We start from the raw sequence: 16,545 nt of genomic DNA, 5'->3' as shown, positions 1-16,545 counted from the left end.
GGAAATAAGGAAAAGTTAAACAAGCAGAACCATGTATCCCGAGAAGGGAATCATTATCATTAAATAAAAAAAAATTAAATAAATAAATAAATATAAATATAAATATAAATATAAATATAAATATAATACTCTTTTACACGTAGATTTATAATATCTACATATTAAAAAAAAATAATTTAATTAAGAAAGAAAATTTTATTCAATACCCTTTCAAAATTTTTGAAACATTTTCTAACTTTATTTAATGCAAAGCTTGATAAATAATTCGCATAAAAAATAATTATTTGTATAAGTAATTATATATATGCATAATAGATAATAAGGTGCTGCGTTTGCCGCAAAAATTCGAATTTAAATGGACATAGCGGACATAGAGGTCCCCGATAATCGTCTGCTCGTTCGTTTCCTGTCACGAAAATGACGCGTGTGATGCGCGTACATTCATCATTCGTTCCATTCGTAGAAATGTCAAACATACGAGTGAGATTTTAATCGCGACTCCAATTCTATCTCTCTGTATTGATTTTGCACATCGATAAATGTATATAGGCAGTGATGTAACCTAAATAGATGAGAAATAAGGAGAGGATCATGGCACCTAACCAACGTCAACGACAGCTCATTTTGTCGAAGAAAGAATTGAAAAAGATCAATGGAAGGAGATTCTCGAAGTACATACAATGTTCTCTTCTTTCTTTAAATTTTATAAATTGTTATACGAAATGCTTTGTCAACTGGGACCGTGGCTAACCTGTCAGTTCTTTATCGTTGAAGCAGCAATGAATGTGCAACAGCGACAAATGCATCCTCTGCTATACTTCAGCTACATAGTTTATATTAATTTTGCAGTTCAATATCAATACCAACATGTATTCATATCAACATTCAATCTCCATGACTCAAAGTACACAAAATTCCTGAATCTCAAAAGAAAAGATAACATGGATCCTGTATCCTATGTATTTGTCTTGCTTTGTATTTCAATTACTGTATTTTTAACCAAATATTGCAAATAGCGATTATCAGGAAGAGTCCTATGCATCATTACTTCGTTATTTCTTTTAATAATTATACTTTGCGAGCTTTAGCCATAAAGTAAGGTCCTGTTCTAAAAATTGACCTACTCTAGGCAACGTGTAATGTATTTAGAATACGAATATACTTAGCGAAGGAAGAAAGAAAATAATTAAATCATGTTTCAGGCCAGAAGAGTCTTCCGGCGTGGGACTTGTTTATCCTAGCTATGATACAGCTTTTAAATTGCTGCTATTGGCAAGGTTTTGCTCCGCTGTATGGTGTCACATAACAGACTGTGATGAAACATATAATTATTGGGAACCAGTAAGTTTATAATAAATACCTCTCAATTTTCAACATAGTAAACCTAAAAATACTATACTTTGCATGTTACATCTGATTTTTCTTTAAGAAATATTTATTAAAAGTACGATTCTTTCTTTCATAAAGACAACCATATTATCCCTAAAATATTCTCAGTAAGCAAAATGTTAGCAGCAAATTGACATCAACTGTATCAGCATTAAGTTTGTATCCTGCCAGCAGGGCATGCCGATATAAATCAGCAGAAACTGAGAAGAATCTGTCATTTTTTTCGTAACTATTTAAATAGAATCATTTAATTGTTACAAATGGTATCATTTAAGTGGTTACAAAAGGTTTGACAGGTTCTGCTCGGTTTCTGCAATCAATCTACCATCATATTCTGTTACATTTCTGTTAGCGATTTTGCTATTTGAATCAATACGAGCCCGACAAGTTTCTCCTATTCTTTGATATTTTTAATAGATATCATATACTTCGATGCGATGCATTTCGCTGTATCTACTATTATGTCCTGTCTTAGAGTCATTACTTGCTCTACGGAACAGGCCAGCAAACGTGGGAGTACAGTCCTGAATATGCCTTACGTTCGTATATGTACTTACTACTTCATATGGTACCAGCAAAAATTTATAATTACCTATTGGATCCAAATCCCGCGCTAGTTTTCTACTTTACGCGATGCTTCCTGTCTGTGGGTTGTACATTGTCTGAAGTATACTTTTACAAGTATGTTTTTTCACCTTAAACCTAACACCCATATAGTAAGGATCACTATCGCATCACTCTTTATACCATGTAACGCTTTATGTTTTCTAGGAATGTCTCTCGCGAATTCGGGATTCATGTGGCGAGGCTTACTTTAGTATTCCTTATTCTCAGCTCGGGAATGTATATCTCCAGTGCTGCATTTTTACCATCGTCTTTTTCGATGTAAGTAAAATTACAAAATAAGAAATATATTCGCATCTCTCTCGATACATACTTTATCTATATCATTGTTTATCACAGGTATCTGAGTACTGTTGCTATAGCAGCTTGGTATGCTCGCCAATATGAATTGGCTATTTTTGCTACCGCTATCTCTTCGTTACTTGGATGGCCATTCGCTGCACTGCTCGGGTAATTTTTTATACTAACGCGGACGTAGTGCTTTTGGCACGATACACATCCTGATAAAGAGAAAAATTTATTTTCCTTGTCTCACTTTTTAGACTTCCCATCGCCGTTGAGATGTTAATACATAAACGAGGCTGGGTGAAATTCATAAAGTGGGTTATTATATCCGCCGTTGTAATTGCGATACCAATGGTATGGGTGGATTCCTTGTACTTCGGCAAACTTGTCATCGCGCCATTGAACATCATATTCTACAATGTTTTCACCAGCCATGGACCTAATCTTTATGGCACTGAGCCATTCAGTTATTACATTATCAATGGGTTCTTGAATTTCAATTTCGTCTTTATTGGCGCGTTGCTCGCACCCTTGGGCTTAGTAAGATTTTTAATAGTTTATACTTGAAATGTACAAGATGCCTCAAAAGTCGCGCACTTTCTATAAGCTACAGGTTTTCCGAATTTGTGAAATTGGAATAATTCTCTTTTAATCTGAAAGTTGGATTAGATACAGTATTTTTTTACGAATTTTATTATCGATATTTTGAATCTTAAGCAAAATTTTCTTAAAATTGGTAGTAAAAGTAGTAAAATATTGTATGCATCTTCAAGTTATTCAACAAAGTTATTTAATTCTTAAATCAACGTGATTAGAAGTACACGACAATTGCAACATCTTGTATAACGCACGATATATTTTGGCAGTATTTTAACTACAATTATAGTTTTTAGTATGGCTAATCGTACCGGCACGTCCAAGAGACCGTTCATGTCTTTCTTACTGGTATTCATTGGCTCCCCTATATCTATGGATTCTCGTATTCTTCCTTCAGCCACATAAAGTATGTATAAAGTAATACTGGTAATAGTATTTTTCAGAGAAAATTGAATACGTTTGAACATTACATTTCTGCATGCATAACAAACGCTAAAAATTTTTCTATTTTCCGCGGTATTTTGATTGTTCAAATGTACTCCTAGTATATATATAATGAATCAACCTACAAATCGAAAATGGAGGAATTGACGAAATGAATGTGTCAACAGGAGGAACGGTTCTTGTTTCCAGTGTACCCTATGATTTGTTTGGCAGGCGCTATAGCGGTGGATATCGTACAGAAGTTATACTTTTATGTTAGAACGAAATTCAATCCATCGCACATCAGTTGCCATTATTTACAATATACAGTGCACATTACCGTTCTAGCGATGCTAACATGTGGCCTCTTGGGATTATCAAGATCGTTGGCGATATATAAAGGTATTATACATAATGCTACTTCGTTTAAATAATAAAGTTCAATATATTGTTGAGCCCGAGACTCGTTCGCATAATTCCCGCTCCCCGCACTCGTGTCCGTGCCCGTGAACTCTCGTGCACACAGAAATGGAAATACATTTGCAGAAATTAACACGTTTATTCAGAACAGGATACAACGCAGCGCAATAAAACTACGTCTGTACGACTCGACGTTTCGGTTCAAAATCTCCGGGCTCGTTTGATATAAATTCTTTTGCTTGCTTCGCCTTTTTTACGAGTTTTTTTTCTCACAGAAACCTATGAGCTCTCTTTCTTGATTATTCCGAAGGCTAAGGATGTTGATTTCCTCTCCTATCTTCCGAAATCGTCGTCCTCCTCTTTAAAACAACGCGCTTCGAAAAAACCATGGATCAAAAGTCGTGAAAAAGGCAGTCTTTTTTGGAATTTCAATAAAAGTTTTCGAAGAGGTTTCAAATGTTTGAAAGTGCCGCAATAGTTCCATTCAAGAACTCGTCCGAACGGGAAAGTCTTCCTTCGAGATGAAGACCGTCTTCTAGGAACCGTTAGCTTTTCATCTAAACAGAAATTCACATGCACAGTAAAAAAACAATGCAGCTACATCAAAAACTTTATTTATATATTTTCAATTTTTTACGTTCCGAGTTACCGTAAAAAGTAAAAATCCTCTAATTACTTCTCAAAATGAAAAGCTGATCTATCGAAATGAATTGCTTTATTCCTGTGCACATACGATTTCCGGATATATAATACATTAAACAACACAAAATTTCTTCGCTATTAAAAAGGGATCCTCTCAATCGCTCCGTAACTTAAGGGCTTTCCCCTTCATTCTTCGAAAATTGCGCGGGTCTCGGGGTGGACATAACAATAAAGATAATATAATATAATAAAAATTATTATTATGCATAGGATATTACGCTCCCATGGAAATTATGACTGAAGTTAACAAACTGGGAATGGAAGGCGTGGTACCTAACGACGTTAATATAAACTTTTGTATTGGAAAAGAATGGCATCGTTTCCCTAGTAGTTTTTTCTTTCCGTCCAACAAGTAAGTGGAAAAATTAGTTTACAAGAAAACTTTGCGGATCCAGAAATTCTCATTTATATGCCAAGTCTCATTAAAATCAAAATTTTTGGGTTCGCAAAATTCCCTTGTCGGAGGAAATGTATTTTTTAACACATCCCTAATGTAAACATACAAAAATATATTTCTTACATTCCAATTTGATTCAATTATCTATTCTTATACAAAGCTGAAATTTTTTTCAGTTGGAAGTTACAATACTTGAGATCCGAATTTAAAGGACAATTACCTCAACCCTTCTTGGATCATGAAAACGCTACAAGTATAATCCAAGCACATTTTAACGATATGAATAAAGAAGAACCATCGCGCTATGTAAGTAGGTACCTGTCTTATACACAGGCAACAATATTATTCGTTGCTTAAGTAACTAAATCTAAACTAAAATCCTATAAACTAATAATTCTATAACTAAATTTCATAGATATACATATTATTAATTCTGTCTTTTGCTTTCAGATTAATCTAGATAAATGCCATTTTCTATTAGATCTGGATATAGAAACTGAAACAGCCCTAGAACCAAATTATTCTCGCTTAAATCATCATTTTACTATTGTAAAATCTTCTAAATTCCTAGATGCATCAAAGTAAGTCCAAAATTTGTGTTTCACATATTTATAATATGTTGACTGCAAATAACAAAAGTTACTTTTATGTCTGATGTGCCCTATTATCATTTATGTTACAGATCGCATCCATTCTTCAGAGCTTTTTACATTCCATTTGTATCTCATAAGTTTTGTACATATGGTTCATATAATTTATTACAAAGTAATAAGTTCAAATCCATTCTCTTGTCATCAAAACAGAAGAATTCCAAGCTTTCTTAAGCAAAATACAGAACTTGGCACTCAACAAGATATTGCAGTTGATTTAATGTAAAAAAAATTAAATCTGTTATTTTATAGAGCATTTCTAATAATGCATATGTTTACTAATATATACGTAATCAATGTACATATTACATTGAAAATAGTAACGCGTGTGTGTGTGTGAGACTCGTAAAAGTGACCAACTGATATTCGGTGAATCCCAAGTTCAAATTTCCGATCATCACATATGCCTTGCAAAAAATATACCCTGCGACTTTATACTTTTTAAGCCTGATAGAGATTTGGAGGAAAGGAGGAAGAACGGTCTTATAGGCCTGATACAGAACACCAAGCTAGGGTGGACAATGCAGCCTCGAAAAATAGCGAAAGTTCACAGAAGAACTTCTAGATGACATTAGAAACTTAATATCCCATCTTTCATTACTATGTGTGCACGCGTGCGTTTGTGTTTTACAGCACAATTTTGTGTGAAAACGATCGATTCTGGATTCATAACACAACATACATTGTTTTGCAGAAAATGTGTTGTCATTCCACAACCGTAACCGATCGTGAGAGGTCATAATATGCGCGAACCAAATTCATAACATAAATTCGGACACAACATAAACAATTTTTTCTTAATTCGTTCGCGATTTCATAAACGTAATTGTCATTACCATGTAATGTGTAAATTTACTTACTTTACTTTACTTTATAACCAATCAAAGTTTCCACCTGCATCGAGCACACTTCTTCTCAACATCAATAACATATCCAAAAATAAACACCATTGTACTGATGGCACTTGCAGTTTCTCCATAAGAATTGTTATCATCTCTATAGTCGTATTTGTCATTGTGCTCTTAAGAAATTTCTCTTCTCTGTCTGCCTCCAATTTCAAAGCTTTATGCCAAGCATCAGGGCACTTGGCATTGCCCTCACTGAGGAGTGATAGATATACCTGAACAATTTGTTTTCTACGAAAGTGTCTATCAAAATTTGGTACATATTTCTGGCGATACACAGTACGATACGTCATTAGGGCATCATCTATTTCTTGAGTAACTTTTTCTTTCAATTGCGTTTCTACTTTATCATCAAAACTTTCGAGACAAGTTGGAAGATTTTTGAAAAGATATACCAAGATTGAGCTTACATGAGCGCGTTCTTCCTCTATTGACATCCTGATAGTTTAGAAAAGTCTAGAAAACCGTATTTCTATAACAGACAATTTTATTTTAATTCTAATTCCAATACAAATTCAACGGAGAATATTACATCATTATTATTTACGGATCCCTAATATCTCTATATAGGGCTCTATGGACAATCTCTCGATGAAATTTCTATTATTATTGGACTGTCAAGAGCCATCTCTATTGAAAATGGCATCTTATTTTAATATTTTAAATTAGAACTTAAAATTTCTATTAACTTTTATCAAGTGACGCATGCATTCTTTTGTCAATATTGAATTATAAATATTTTATTATTCAACGAGTAGAAGATTTGATTACATTAAATTAAAACAAGACTCTCGAAAATAACGACAACGGATTATACGTAGCTATAATAGACACTTTGCTACCATAGTTTATTAATACTAAAGCAAAAACAGCTAAACTATATAGTCTATATAATATTGGTTATTTTTGCTTTTGCGTAAACTATTCCACTGGTTATATCAATCGTCGTTAAGTAGATTGCGGTTTAATTTTCAAGTGATAAAATACGCACGTGTATATCCCATGTGCACGTGTCGGCCAGTGTCAGCACGTATGGCCATTGGCGCGTGTGCCGTGTCTTGACGCGCCTCCCGGACAAAATAAACATTCCACTAAATAAACATCCAACTACGTTTATTACGTTCGGTAACATTGGTTCGGTGTCCGAACTATTCGGACGGAAGATAGTCAGATGATACACATTTATTTATTATTTAATAAAATTCCTCAAATATAGTAATTTAAATGCATCTTTTTGTGAAAACCCTAACCTCAACACTTACACTTCCTGCACTTGGAACGTAAGGGACACGCGCGATCAAGCATCGGAGAGACAAAGAGGAAAGACGGAAAGTGCAAAAAGTTCAACTACAAAGAACAGGCCTACGTTCTCCTACTATCTGCGCTTGAAATAAAATAGGTGCGCTATTCTTTAGCGAGAGAGAAAGAGGAAAAATGAGAAGTACAGAAAGTTTAGCTACAGGCAGCAGACCTATTGATGATTCATCTATGATAAATTATATGCCCAACGATATTAATAATATCTGCTCTCGTAACAATAGATTTATGCTTTTAGCTGAATTTCTCAGTTCTCCACGTTGGAGAGAAAAGGAGGAAGAATGATCGGTGCAAGAAGTTGAGCTAAGAAGAACAGAAATTCTTTCGCTTCACCCCTCTCTGTCTCCCTGCCCGCCACTCCGTACTCCGTTTCGCCTGATACAGAGCGCATACCGTGCCGACCGTGCGTACACAAACATCTGTATATATACATACAAATGTTCTCGGCGACCTGCGATACCCATTTTTAAATCGGCAGCTTGCGCCGTCCGGGTGAACGACTGAACGCGAGTAAATAGATCTCGAGGCTCCACAGGGGGGAGACCTGGGGGAGCGAGAGAGAGAGAGAAAAACAGAGAAAAACAAAGCCCCCCTCCTTCGAGGGAACCTTTCCCGCAATTCCCGCTCGAGTTGGACGTTTTACAGAGGTGATGGATCGGAGGCGGCTTATCTGGCACTCGATCGGCGCGTTCGCCACCTGCCAGTCGCGTTAAATATCTGTAGAGGTGCCACGGTGTCAGTGTGTCGCACAATCGCGGGAGAAACCGAGAGCGGATCGTCGTACAGGACGTGGGGATGGCGGCGGAGATCGACGGCGACGAACGATCGCATCCGCGATGCATCAAATTGCCGCCCGCCGTCGAGGTGTTCGCCAATTTGAAAAACGCACAGACCTTCGCCATAGACATCGGTACGTCGTCGATCGGGATCCCCCTTTCCCTACAATCCTTGCCCGAGATCGGGATCGGGACCGGGATCCCTCGAGAGGTTAACGCGATCATTATGATGAGTTCAAATGTACCTAGTTAACGTCCACATAGAGTCGAGCGTGATCACAACACTGTAACGTGATACCTGTTAATATGGAGCAGCGTGTTATTGCGTGTTAAATTATATAGCTGTGCTCCAATTTGCACAATTGTCATTTGACAGTGCCTGGATAAAAGGAAGTATAAATTAACAAATGTCTCTAGTACTGTCTTCCTAACAAAGACCTATTTTTCAAAGTTATTCTGTCACGCAGTTTTTTTTTTCTTGTGAGAATGTCAAGGGTAAAAGATGAAACGACATAGAAGAGTTTATATTAGAGTTTATGTCACCTCTAACTTGTATTTTACGTCTTATGCCTATAAAAGAATTATTTTGCATATTACTTTAGGCAATTCTATTGTTTGAACAAGTTTAATCTGACTTCGTCATGATTAGAAAAAAAGTAGTAAATCGTATAGGAAAATATTCATATTGGAGTAATATTATATATAATGTATAAAAGACATAAATTCATGAGGAATATATTTACGACACTTTGTCTGTTACGTAACATCACGTAATAAAGTTTATCACCAAGTTTATTAAGTTATTATTATTTATAGTTTTTAGGTTATTTTTATTGCACCTTATCTGAATTTAGATATATTATATATTGTGTATTATGTATTGTTTCAGGATTGTCGTTAACCAAAATTGCCTATTACTCAACAGTAAGTTATCGCAAGGCACTTTATGAGGATGCGGAAGGTTTAGGGAACAGTGGAGAGCGAGCATATAAAGTATTCGAGGGTAACAGACTGCATTTTGTTAAGTTTGAGACTAGATATATCGAAAACTGCTTAGACTTTGTCAAGAAGAATTTAGTGGACGTTGAACGATTTCGTGGGAAAAGTATTAAAGTTACTGGAGGTGGAGCGTTCAAGTATACCCCATTGCTACAAGAAAAATTAGGATTATTGTAAGTATACTCTTGCATTTTGAACTTCGTTTGTCCTTTGTTCAAATTTCCAATATCAAGTATAACATGAAAAATCTCATCGTCATGTTGTTCAATTTTTGATACACTCTTCGAGTTCTTCAGAGATTGTGTTTACTGATTGATAAGATAACATTTTAGAGTCGACAAGGAAGATGAAATAGACTGTCTGATAAAAGGTTGTAATTTCTTGCTTAAAAATATACCGTGCGAAGCGTTTGAGTACCACCGACATGCGAATCCAGAGTATAAATTTCAAAAAGCTGGACCTAACATATTTCCATATTTGCTGGTTAATGTTGGTAGTGGCGTCAGTATTCTTAAAGTAAGCAGTAAATATTTAGTAAATTTACTTATTGTTAGTAATAAGTTATTCTAGATAGATTTACTTATTAGATCATCAGCCAAAATACGAGCAAAACAAGGACGTTTAAATTGTTTTTAATATACCGTTGTAAATAAAGACTAGATTTTATTCTAAAACCAACGTTCTTATTTCGCTCATATTTTGGCCGTTGACCTTCTCACATAGTTTAGCTTATAACGAGAATTGACTTTTCTATTAATTAGATTTACTTATTTTAACATTTTATTTTATAGGTGGAATCAGATGAGGTATTTGAAAGAGTCGGAGGTACAGCTACAGGAGGCGGTACCTTTTGGGGATTGGGATCATTACTTACGAAAAGAAAGGTATGGAATTTATATAATTTCCTATATTACACCCATAATTTCTTTTTACTACTGTTAAAACAATTAATCGTTTATTATACGTTAATTGATATCTTTATTTGGATGTGGATTATGTTTAATCTTTACAAATATCTAGAAATAAAATTATGATAAAATTAATTATTATGTGAGAAGATTCTGCTCCATCGTAGTACCATTGAGTCGTGTGAATTGTATATATAGATATGTGTATTAAAACAATGACTTTAAAAACACCCTACTAGGACTTTGACGAATTGCTGCAACTTGCAGAACGAGGAGATCACCGCAATGTAGATATGTTAGTGAAAGATATTTATGGGGGCGATTATTCCTCCCAAGGTTTATCTGGAGAACTTATCGCGTCATCTTTTGGCAAAGCGGTGGCTTGTGGTAAGCATAACAATTTACACCATGATTTACTACGGAGGGAGGATTTGATATTAAAATAATTGAAAAAATTACTCATATATATCTCTCTGGTGCATTCTTTTTAAACATCTGTTTAAAAGAAAATTAAAAATAATTGATTTTTAATAATTTTTTATTCTGTCTATCAAATTATTAATAAGTTTTTAGTAACAAGTGGATTTCAATATAATTTTACGAATCAATCTTTATATAACGAGATTCTTTTTCGCACAATTGGAAAGTGTGAAAAGATTTAGCAGCTATAAAAATCTGTACTAACGGTTTTAGGTATTAATTATATTAATAACATTCTAGGGCAGCCAAAATTTTCCGAAGCTGATCTTGCAAGGAGCTTACTGTTCACTATTAGCAATGATATTGGACATATAGCTAGTTTGTATGCAACCGTTTACAATATGGACAAGGTTTACTTTGGTGGTTATTTCCTTCGTAACCATCCACTATCAATGCACACCATCTCATATTCTATCAAATATTGGTCTCATGTTAGTCTTTATGTTTACTTTCTCTCACTCTTTTACAATGTGTGTTTTCTCGATAGATCCAATTATATCCTTGAATCAAGTAATTTTATGCAATTAGCTAAACGTCAAAGCGCAAGATGTCTATGCGTAAATTGTGCATTTGTATAAAATTTATATTTTTGTCACATATCTATTATTTAGGATAAGGTAACGCCTCTCTTTCTTCGCCATGAAGGTTACCTTGGCGCGATTGGGGCATATTTGTACGGTACCGAACAGACAAACAAATACAGCTGGTTGGAAAATTACGCCGGGTCATCGAGTTTTAAAGATTCCGTGTCAACCGATCTCGGAATTAAAATCGATCAACTGGAAATTGATCAAGCAGAATACGCTGTTACATTCTGTCCCCTATTGAAAGATCCCGCATCTTACAATCCTGATACCACAGATCTGGCTCAGGATAAAGAGGCAAGGTGAGACTTTCAAAGATTACGATTTTAATTTCCAAGATTACGATTATGCAAACGTAAAAAATTATAACATGTATGTTTATAGAGACTATTGGCTGCAATGTTTTGAAGAGTCTGTGGATAAATTTGTGTCGAGAGCTATTCACAGTCAACCGCACAGTCCGACGGCGAAAGATAGAGGATTAAAACTAAAGGAGAAATACATTAATAGATTACACTATCTTCACGCGCAACCGTTGTAAGTTTTTCGTCGCTGTGATGAATACTAAGATTAACCGCGCGCGTAAAAAACCTATTTACTTATTTATTGAGTTATTAATTTGTAATACAAACTTGCAGTGCATATGGAGCACTTACAGTTAGAATATTATTGGATACCATCGAGCATTGCATGAAAGAATTCGATTTTCCAGATCCGTATTTACATGTAGGTATCTTTGTCTGTTTCTTTAGAATTTTTGAAATAAAAATATCTAAATGAAATTTATATGTCACGCCGTAATACTTCATTTGCAGCAAAAAAGAAAGGAGAACGAAGAAGCATTGACACACCTACATGATCGCATAACTGCTCTAGACAAGTTAGAAGGTGCAGAAAAAATAAAAGCCTTGATTCTTGGCGTTCTCAGTGGTAATATATTTGATTGGGGTGCAAAAGATGTTGCAAAGCTATTGGAAACCGATGATTTTGGCTTTGAAGAAGCTCAAGCGAAAATTCCAGGTAAACCAGCATCATTAAATAAAAAATTAGTATTGTAACAGTATTGTGAGATTTATTTTCCAATAAATTCTTCCTAACTTTTAGTGCATTTTAAAATAATTTTTTGAATAATATTCTATCACGAAAACACAGGTAGGCCATGGCTAGAGGATAATTTAGATGACTGGATACACAGATTACAGAATGGACCACCTCACAAATGTGCAGCCATCTTTGTTGATAATAGCGGCGTAGATGTAGTTCTTGGAATCCTGCCATTTGCGCGAGATTTATTGCAACGGGGGACTAAAGTTAGTTTTACTAACGTTTTTCATATTTGCTTCAAACTTTTTCAAATTGCTTTTAAAAAACGAATTTATTAAACATTAAAATTATTTATTTTTTATGCTTCTAGGTAATATTGTGCGCTAATTCTATGCCAGCTCTGAATGACGTAACATATCCTGAATTAGTCGTCACGTTACGGGACGCCGCGAAAATCTGTAATGTTATCAAACAGGCTCTAGAAGATAATACTCTTATTGCTATGGAAACTGCGCAAGCAGGTCCTTGTCTGGATCTCAGGTATTCGTTATATACCGAATATATGCAGAATATTTCACAGCTACAATTACAAGTTATTATTTTACTTGTAATATAAAAGCTGTGTTATAATTTAATATATATATTTCAATGATGTTAATTCACTAATATTATTTCAACATTTAATAGCCGTCTGAATTTGGATCTATGCCTTGCAATGGTGAAACACGACGTGGATCTTATAGTCATCGAAGGAATGGGTAGAACTTTGCATACGAATTTTCATGCTAAAATGAAATGCGAGTGTCTGAAATTGGCGGTCGTAAAGAATCAGTGGCTGGCGCTTCGTTTAGGTGGCGATATGTATGCTGTGATATGCAAATACGAGCAACCGCCGCCGAAAACTAATATTTACGATATCGAGATAAAACCAGAGGCGATAAAAGACGGTTGTCCGTCAAAATGTACAGGCGAGGCAACAGAACTTTGCAAATGCGACAATTCTAACGATAGAAATACAAATGAAGTGTCAGTGTAAAACGAGCAATATACGATTATTTCTAGACCAAACAATAATTAAATATATAACATATTGCCTTCCGAAAAAGAGAAAACTTAAAGAGCTACGCGCAAATACGCTTAAATTCTAGAAATGTGATCGAGTCTGCACTGTTTAGAAACAAACATACAGATGAAATATCATGTGATTCGTCAGATAATCGTAATCGTGATACCAGAGATTATTGAAATAATTTTATTGATAATTTATCAATAAAATTCACTTTTCATTTTTTTATTATAATGATCACGTAATAGGTTTGTTTTAGTTATAACTTACTGTATTACTAGTATATTGTTCGTCTTCTCTCTCCTCACACGTTTTTAAAAAATTACTGTTAGTATTACCACCTGCCTTCCAAACTCTAGATCTTTTATCAATAATCTAAAATATTATTGATATCTAAATTACGCAAGACTTATATATATATAAATGTAATTTTATTGTTCATCTCATTAACTATATGACCGAAGAATATCACTTTCTTTTACCATGGAGATATCTATATGCATGTTAAATGAAATCAGCAAAACTTCGCAAAGACAAAGTTCATAAAACGTAAACTGTAAAACGTTTTTGTATCGATTATTTGACAACTTTTCCATTTATGAATTAACAATTTATCGCAATACGCTTGCTCAATCTCGTCCACACAGTCACAATTAACATTAAAAAATTAGTTATTATACTTTATTTTTTACAGAAATGCTAGGACTATCAATGTATATAAACAAGCATGTCTGAACTTTATATTAATGTAAATGATTAAAATCGTTATATAAATAATTGGTTAAAGACAATAAAACCGTTTTTATGTATAATTTGCAGTTACCATAATTATTAGAAAAATTACTCTACGTTAATTTGTGAAAAAAATCTCAGCAGTATATATGTATAAAATACTGCATAGTACATTTTCTGTGATACTATGATATGCAAAGGAATTTAAGTGTATAATATTATCGCAAGTGACAAACACAAGACAACATTTTCTTTGATGCTATAGTATAAAAATCCCAAATGATATTTCATGATATTTCATATAATTATCCAGGGTAATGCAGAAAATTTTCTTTCGCTATTTATTTCCGTAGAGAACTCGAAAATAAAAGCACGTATTTTATGAATACACGTATTTTAGATTTAATGCACTAAATAAGGAAATAGTGAAACAAAAAGTGGAAAAATATATAGAAGACTTGTGGGATTAGTTCTAATCAAATCAATGACTTTCGAATTAATTCCATCAAATTGGAAATAGTACTGACTACTGAAGTATTATTAAGAGAGACGGATGCGTTAAGTGATTTCAATAAGCTGAAGTCTACTTATGACACATCCTGTAAAAGCAATTTTTTGACGCGATAAATATAATTCTAATCATCCCTGTACATATGTAATAAAATGTATATATTAAAGATTGTAATCAATACACAGTTTAGATATATATATACGATCTAATTTTTTTGTGTGCGTTGTAAGTCGAGTAATTGTCGAGAATTTGTATGACGTACACACACAGAGTATCCGTCGTTAAATGAAATATATTCTTTCTTTTAACATATATGTTGACGCCTAAGATTTCACCTGCGAAATTCCGGGTTGTATCTATTATTTTCGTGAATATGCGCAAATTTCAAGAACTGATATTCTAGTCTCTTCCTGTTAAAGCAATAAACAAATAAATAATGCGATAATATTTTAATTTCTATTAAAGTTCTTTTTAACATCATAATTTTTCCCTGAATCTCCTGTAAAGATATATGATTTTTTTCAATTAATCAACTGGCAACAAGCAGATAAGAGTTAATATTTTTGAAAATTTTTAATATTCGTGAAACAATAGTTATTCTTAAATTAAAATAATTGCGTGATTTTTTTCTCATATTTAATGTCTTTTGCGTTTCATAAATTCTCTCAAAATATAGTTATATCATTTTCAGCAGAAAAACATGCAGTAATACCAATTATTATTATGCCGGTACAAATTGGGAGATGATTTGCGGTATTATTTTTAATTAATACATTTTTATTTACATAATATGGAATTGCATGTGCAAAACAAAATGAAAATTTTAATAAGATTAATATGTGCAATGCAAAATGTAACTGAGTATTCTTTCTACGCATCTGAAATATTTTTCAAGAAGTTCTAATAAAATACGATAAGAAAAAGATAAATTTACTAGCAGGACTCAATAATGTGCAAATTTGATATAAAAAATTTCGTATAAATTTTAGGAACCTTTTTATCCAACATCAATAGTTATAAAATATATAAGAAGATTCTATAATTTTATTTCTTGTCTAAGTAGTCAAATATAATAAAGAAATAGAACAAAAAGCTTTATCTGACTCTCTCTTAAATATAATTTATGAATAAAATGAGAAAGAAATCCTCAAGCGTTATATAACGCTTTTTGATAGCTTTCACTTCGAAAATAAAGTTTAAAAACAGACTTCATTCACGGAAAAAATGTAAAGAAAACGAAGGGGGGAGAGAGAGGGAGAGTCGCCGAGGAAGAAGAGTTGGGAAATGCGGCGGCTAGGTGATAGGACAAAAACGAAGGAAAGAAGGTCCTGTGCATGCTAGACACGCTCCACGTCCATTTCTTTCAGCCACGTCCTACGCGCAGTGTCCAAGTCGGAGCTTTATTAAATTCCCGTTGCGCGATATTGTCCAGTCGGGAAACCAGACCGGTGCGCGCAAGCTGACACAGCCAATTATCTCCCAATTTGTACCGGTGTGATAATCGATACTCCTCCAGATATCGCCTCCAATCTGTATGTACTGTATGCCATTAATTTTACACAGTCGCCTCATCGAGTTATTGGCGCAGTCAGCTAAAAATAAAATTTCACGTCAACGGGCCATAATTTTAACGATATTGTTTAACAAATTCCCTTTTTTTCAATTAACAACTCGTCAAGCAACTCGTTGTATATCAAACCGATTATTTTTTATTGCTTTTAACTTTTATAAATTCT

At 33.9% G+C, this 16,545-nt stretch overlaps 2 protein-coding genes and 1 long non-coding RNA gene across 5 annotated transcripts; 2 read left to right on the top strand and 1 right to left on the bottom strand.

Moving 5' to 3' along the window:
• Positions 1 to 219: 219 nt before the first annotated feature.
• Alg9 (alpha-1,2-mannosyltransferase Alg9) lies at positions 220 to 5,741 on the top strand. Its single transcript, XM_071789659.1, has 12 exons — positions 220 to 671; positions 1,203 to 1,341; positions 1,865 to 2,070; positions 2,161 to 2,274; positions 2,353 to 2,463; positions 2,556 to 2,838; positions 3,185 to 3,301; positions 3,507 to 3,720; positions 4,651 to 4,792; positions 5,014 to 5,143; positions 5,288 to 5,418; positions 5,520 to 5,741. Exons 1-12 carry the CDS (start codon positions 571 to 573, stop codon positions 5,659 to 5,661), a joined length of 1,830 nt encoding a protein of 609 aa, XP_071645760.1. The 5' UTR covers positions 220 to 570; the 3' UTR covers positions 5,662 to 5,741.
• On the bottom strand, positions 3,858 to 7,941 carry LOC139819900 (uncharacterized). 2 transcript variants are annotated; one of them, XR_011733843.1, is made up of 2 exons: positions 7,384 to 7,941; positions 3,858 to 4,295 (listed from the first exon to the last, which is right to left on the bottom strand). It is a non-coding gene; the product is annotated as an uncharacterized lncRNA (long non-coding RNA). The 2 variants fall into 2 exon arrangements; XR_011733844.1 differs by lacking the exon at positions 7,384 to 7,941 and adding an exon at positions 6,348 to 6,488.
• A 66-nt stretch (positions 7,942 to 8,007) lies between these two features.
• On the top strand, positions 8,008 to 15,262 carry LOC139819896 (4'-phosphopantetheine phosphatase). 2 transcript variants are annotated; one of them, XM_071789657.1, is made up of 13 exons: positions 8,008 to 8,696; positions 9,375 to 9,657; positions 9,817 to 10,000; positions 10,276 to 10,368; positions 10,632 to 10,779; positions 11,113 to 11,303; positions 11,484 to 11,758; positions 11,841 to 11,993; positions 12,095 to 12,182; positions 12,272 to 12,476; positions 12,609 to 12,766; positions 12,871 to 13,040; positions 13,188 to 15,262. In XM_071789657.1, exons 1-13 carry the CDS (start codon positions 8,546 to 8,548, stop codon positions 13,534 to 13,536), a joined length of 2,448 nt encoding a protein of 815 aa, XP_071645758.1. In that variant the 5' UTR covers positions 8,008 to 8,545; the 3' UTR covers positions 13,537 to 15,262. The 2 variants fall into 2 exon arrangements, with proteins under 2 accessions (XP_071645758.1, XP_071645759.1); XM_071789658.1 differs by having other exon boundaries at positions 8,038 to 8,619.
• The last annotated feature ends 1,283 nt before the right edge of the window (positions 15,263 to 16,545 follow it).

This window comes from Temnothorax longispinosus, chromosome 10 (assembly GCF_030848805.1).
Source record: "Temnothorax longispinosus isolate EJ_2023e chromosome 10, Tlon_JGU_v1, whole genome shotgun sequence".
NCBI lineage: Eukaryota > Metazoa > Arthropoda > Insecta > Hymenoptera > Formicidae > Temnothorax > Temnothorax longispinosus.
This window is presented reverse-complemented; position numbering and strand designations above follow the sequence as displayed.

Coding starts and splice junctions, on each gene's coding strand:
- Alg9 (XM_071789659.1), top strand. CDS start 571: ATGAGAAATAAGGAGAGGATCATGGCACCTAACCAACGTCAACGACAG. Junction 672..1,202: donor AATGGAAGGAGATTCTCGAA/GTACATACAATG, acceptor ATCATGTTTCAG/GCCAGAAGAGTCTTCCGGCG. Junction 2,275..2,352: donor TTACCATCGTCTTTTTCGAT/GTAAGTAAAATT, acceptor TGTTTATCACAG/GTATCTGAGTACTGTTGCTA.
- LOC139819896 (XM_071789657.1), top strand. CDS start 8,546: ATGCATCAAATTGCCGCCCGCCGTCGAGGTGTTCGCCAATTTGAAAAA. Junction 10,001..10,275: donor GTGGCGTCAGTATTCTTAAA/GTAAGCAGTAAA, acceptor TTTATTTTATAG/GTGGAATCAGATGAGGTATT. Junction 12,767..12,870: donor TATTGCAACGGGGGACTAAA/GTTAGTTTTACT, acceptor TTATGCTTCTAG/GTAATATTGTGCGCTAATTC.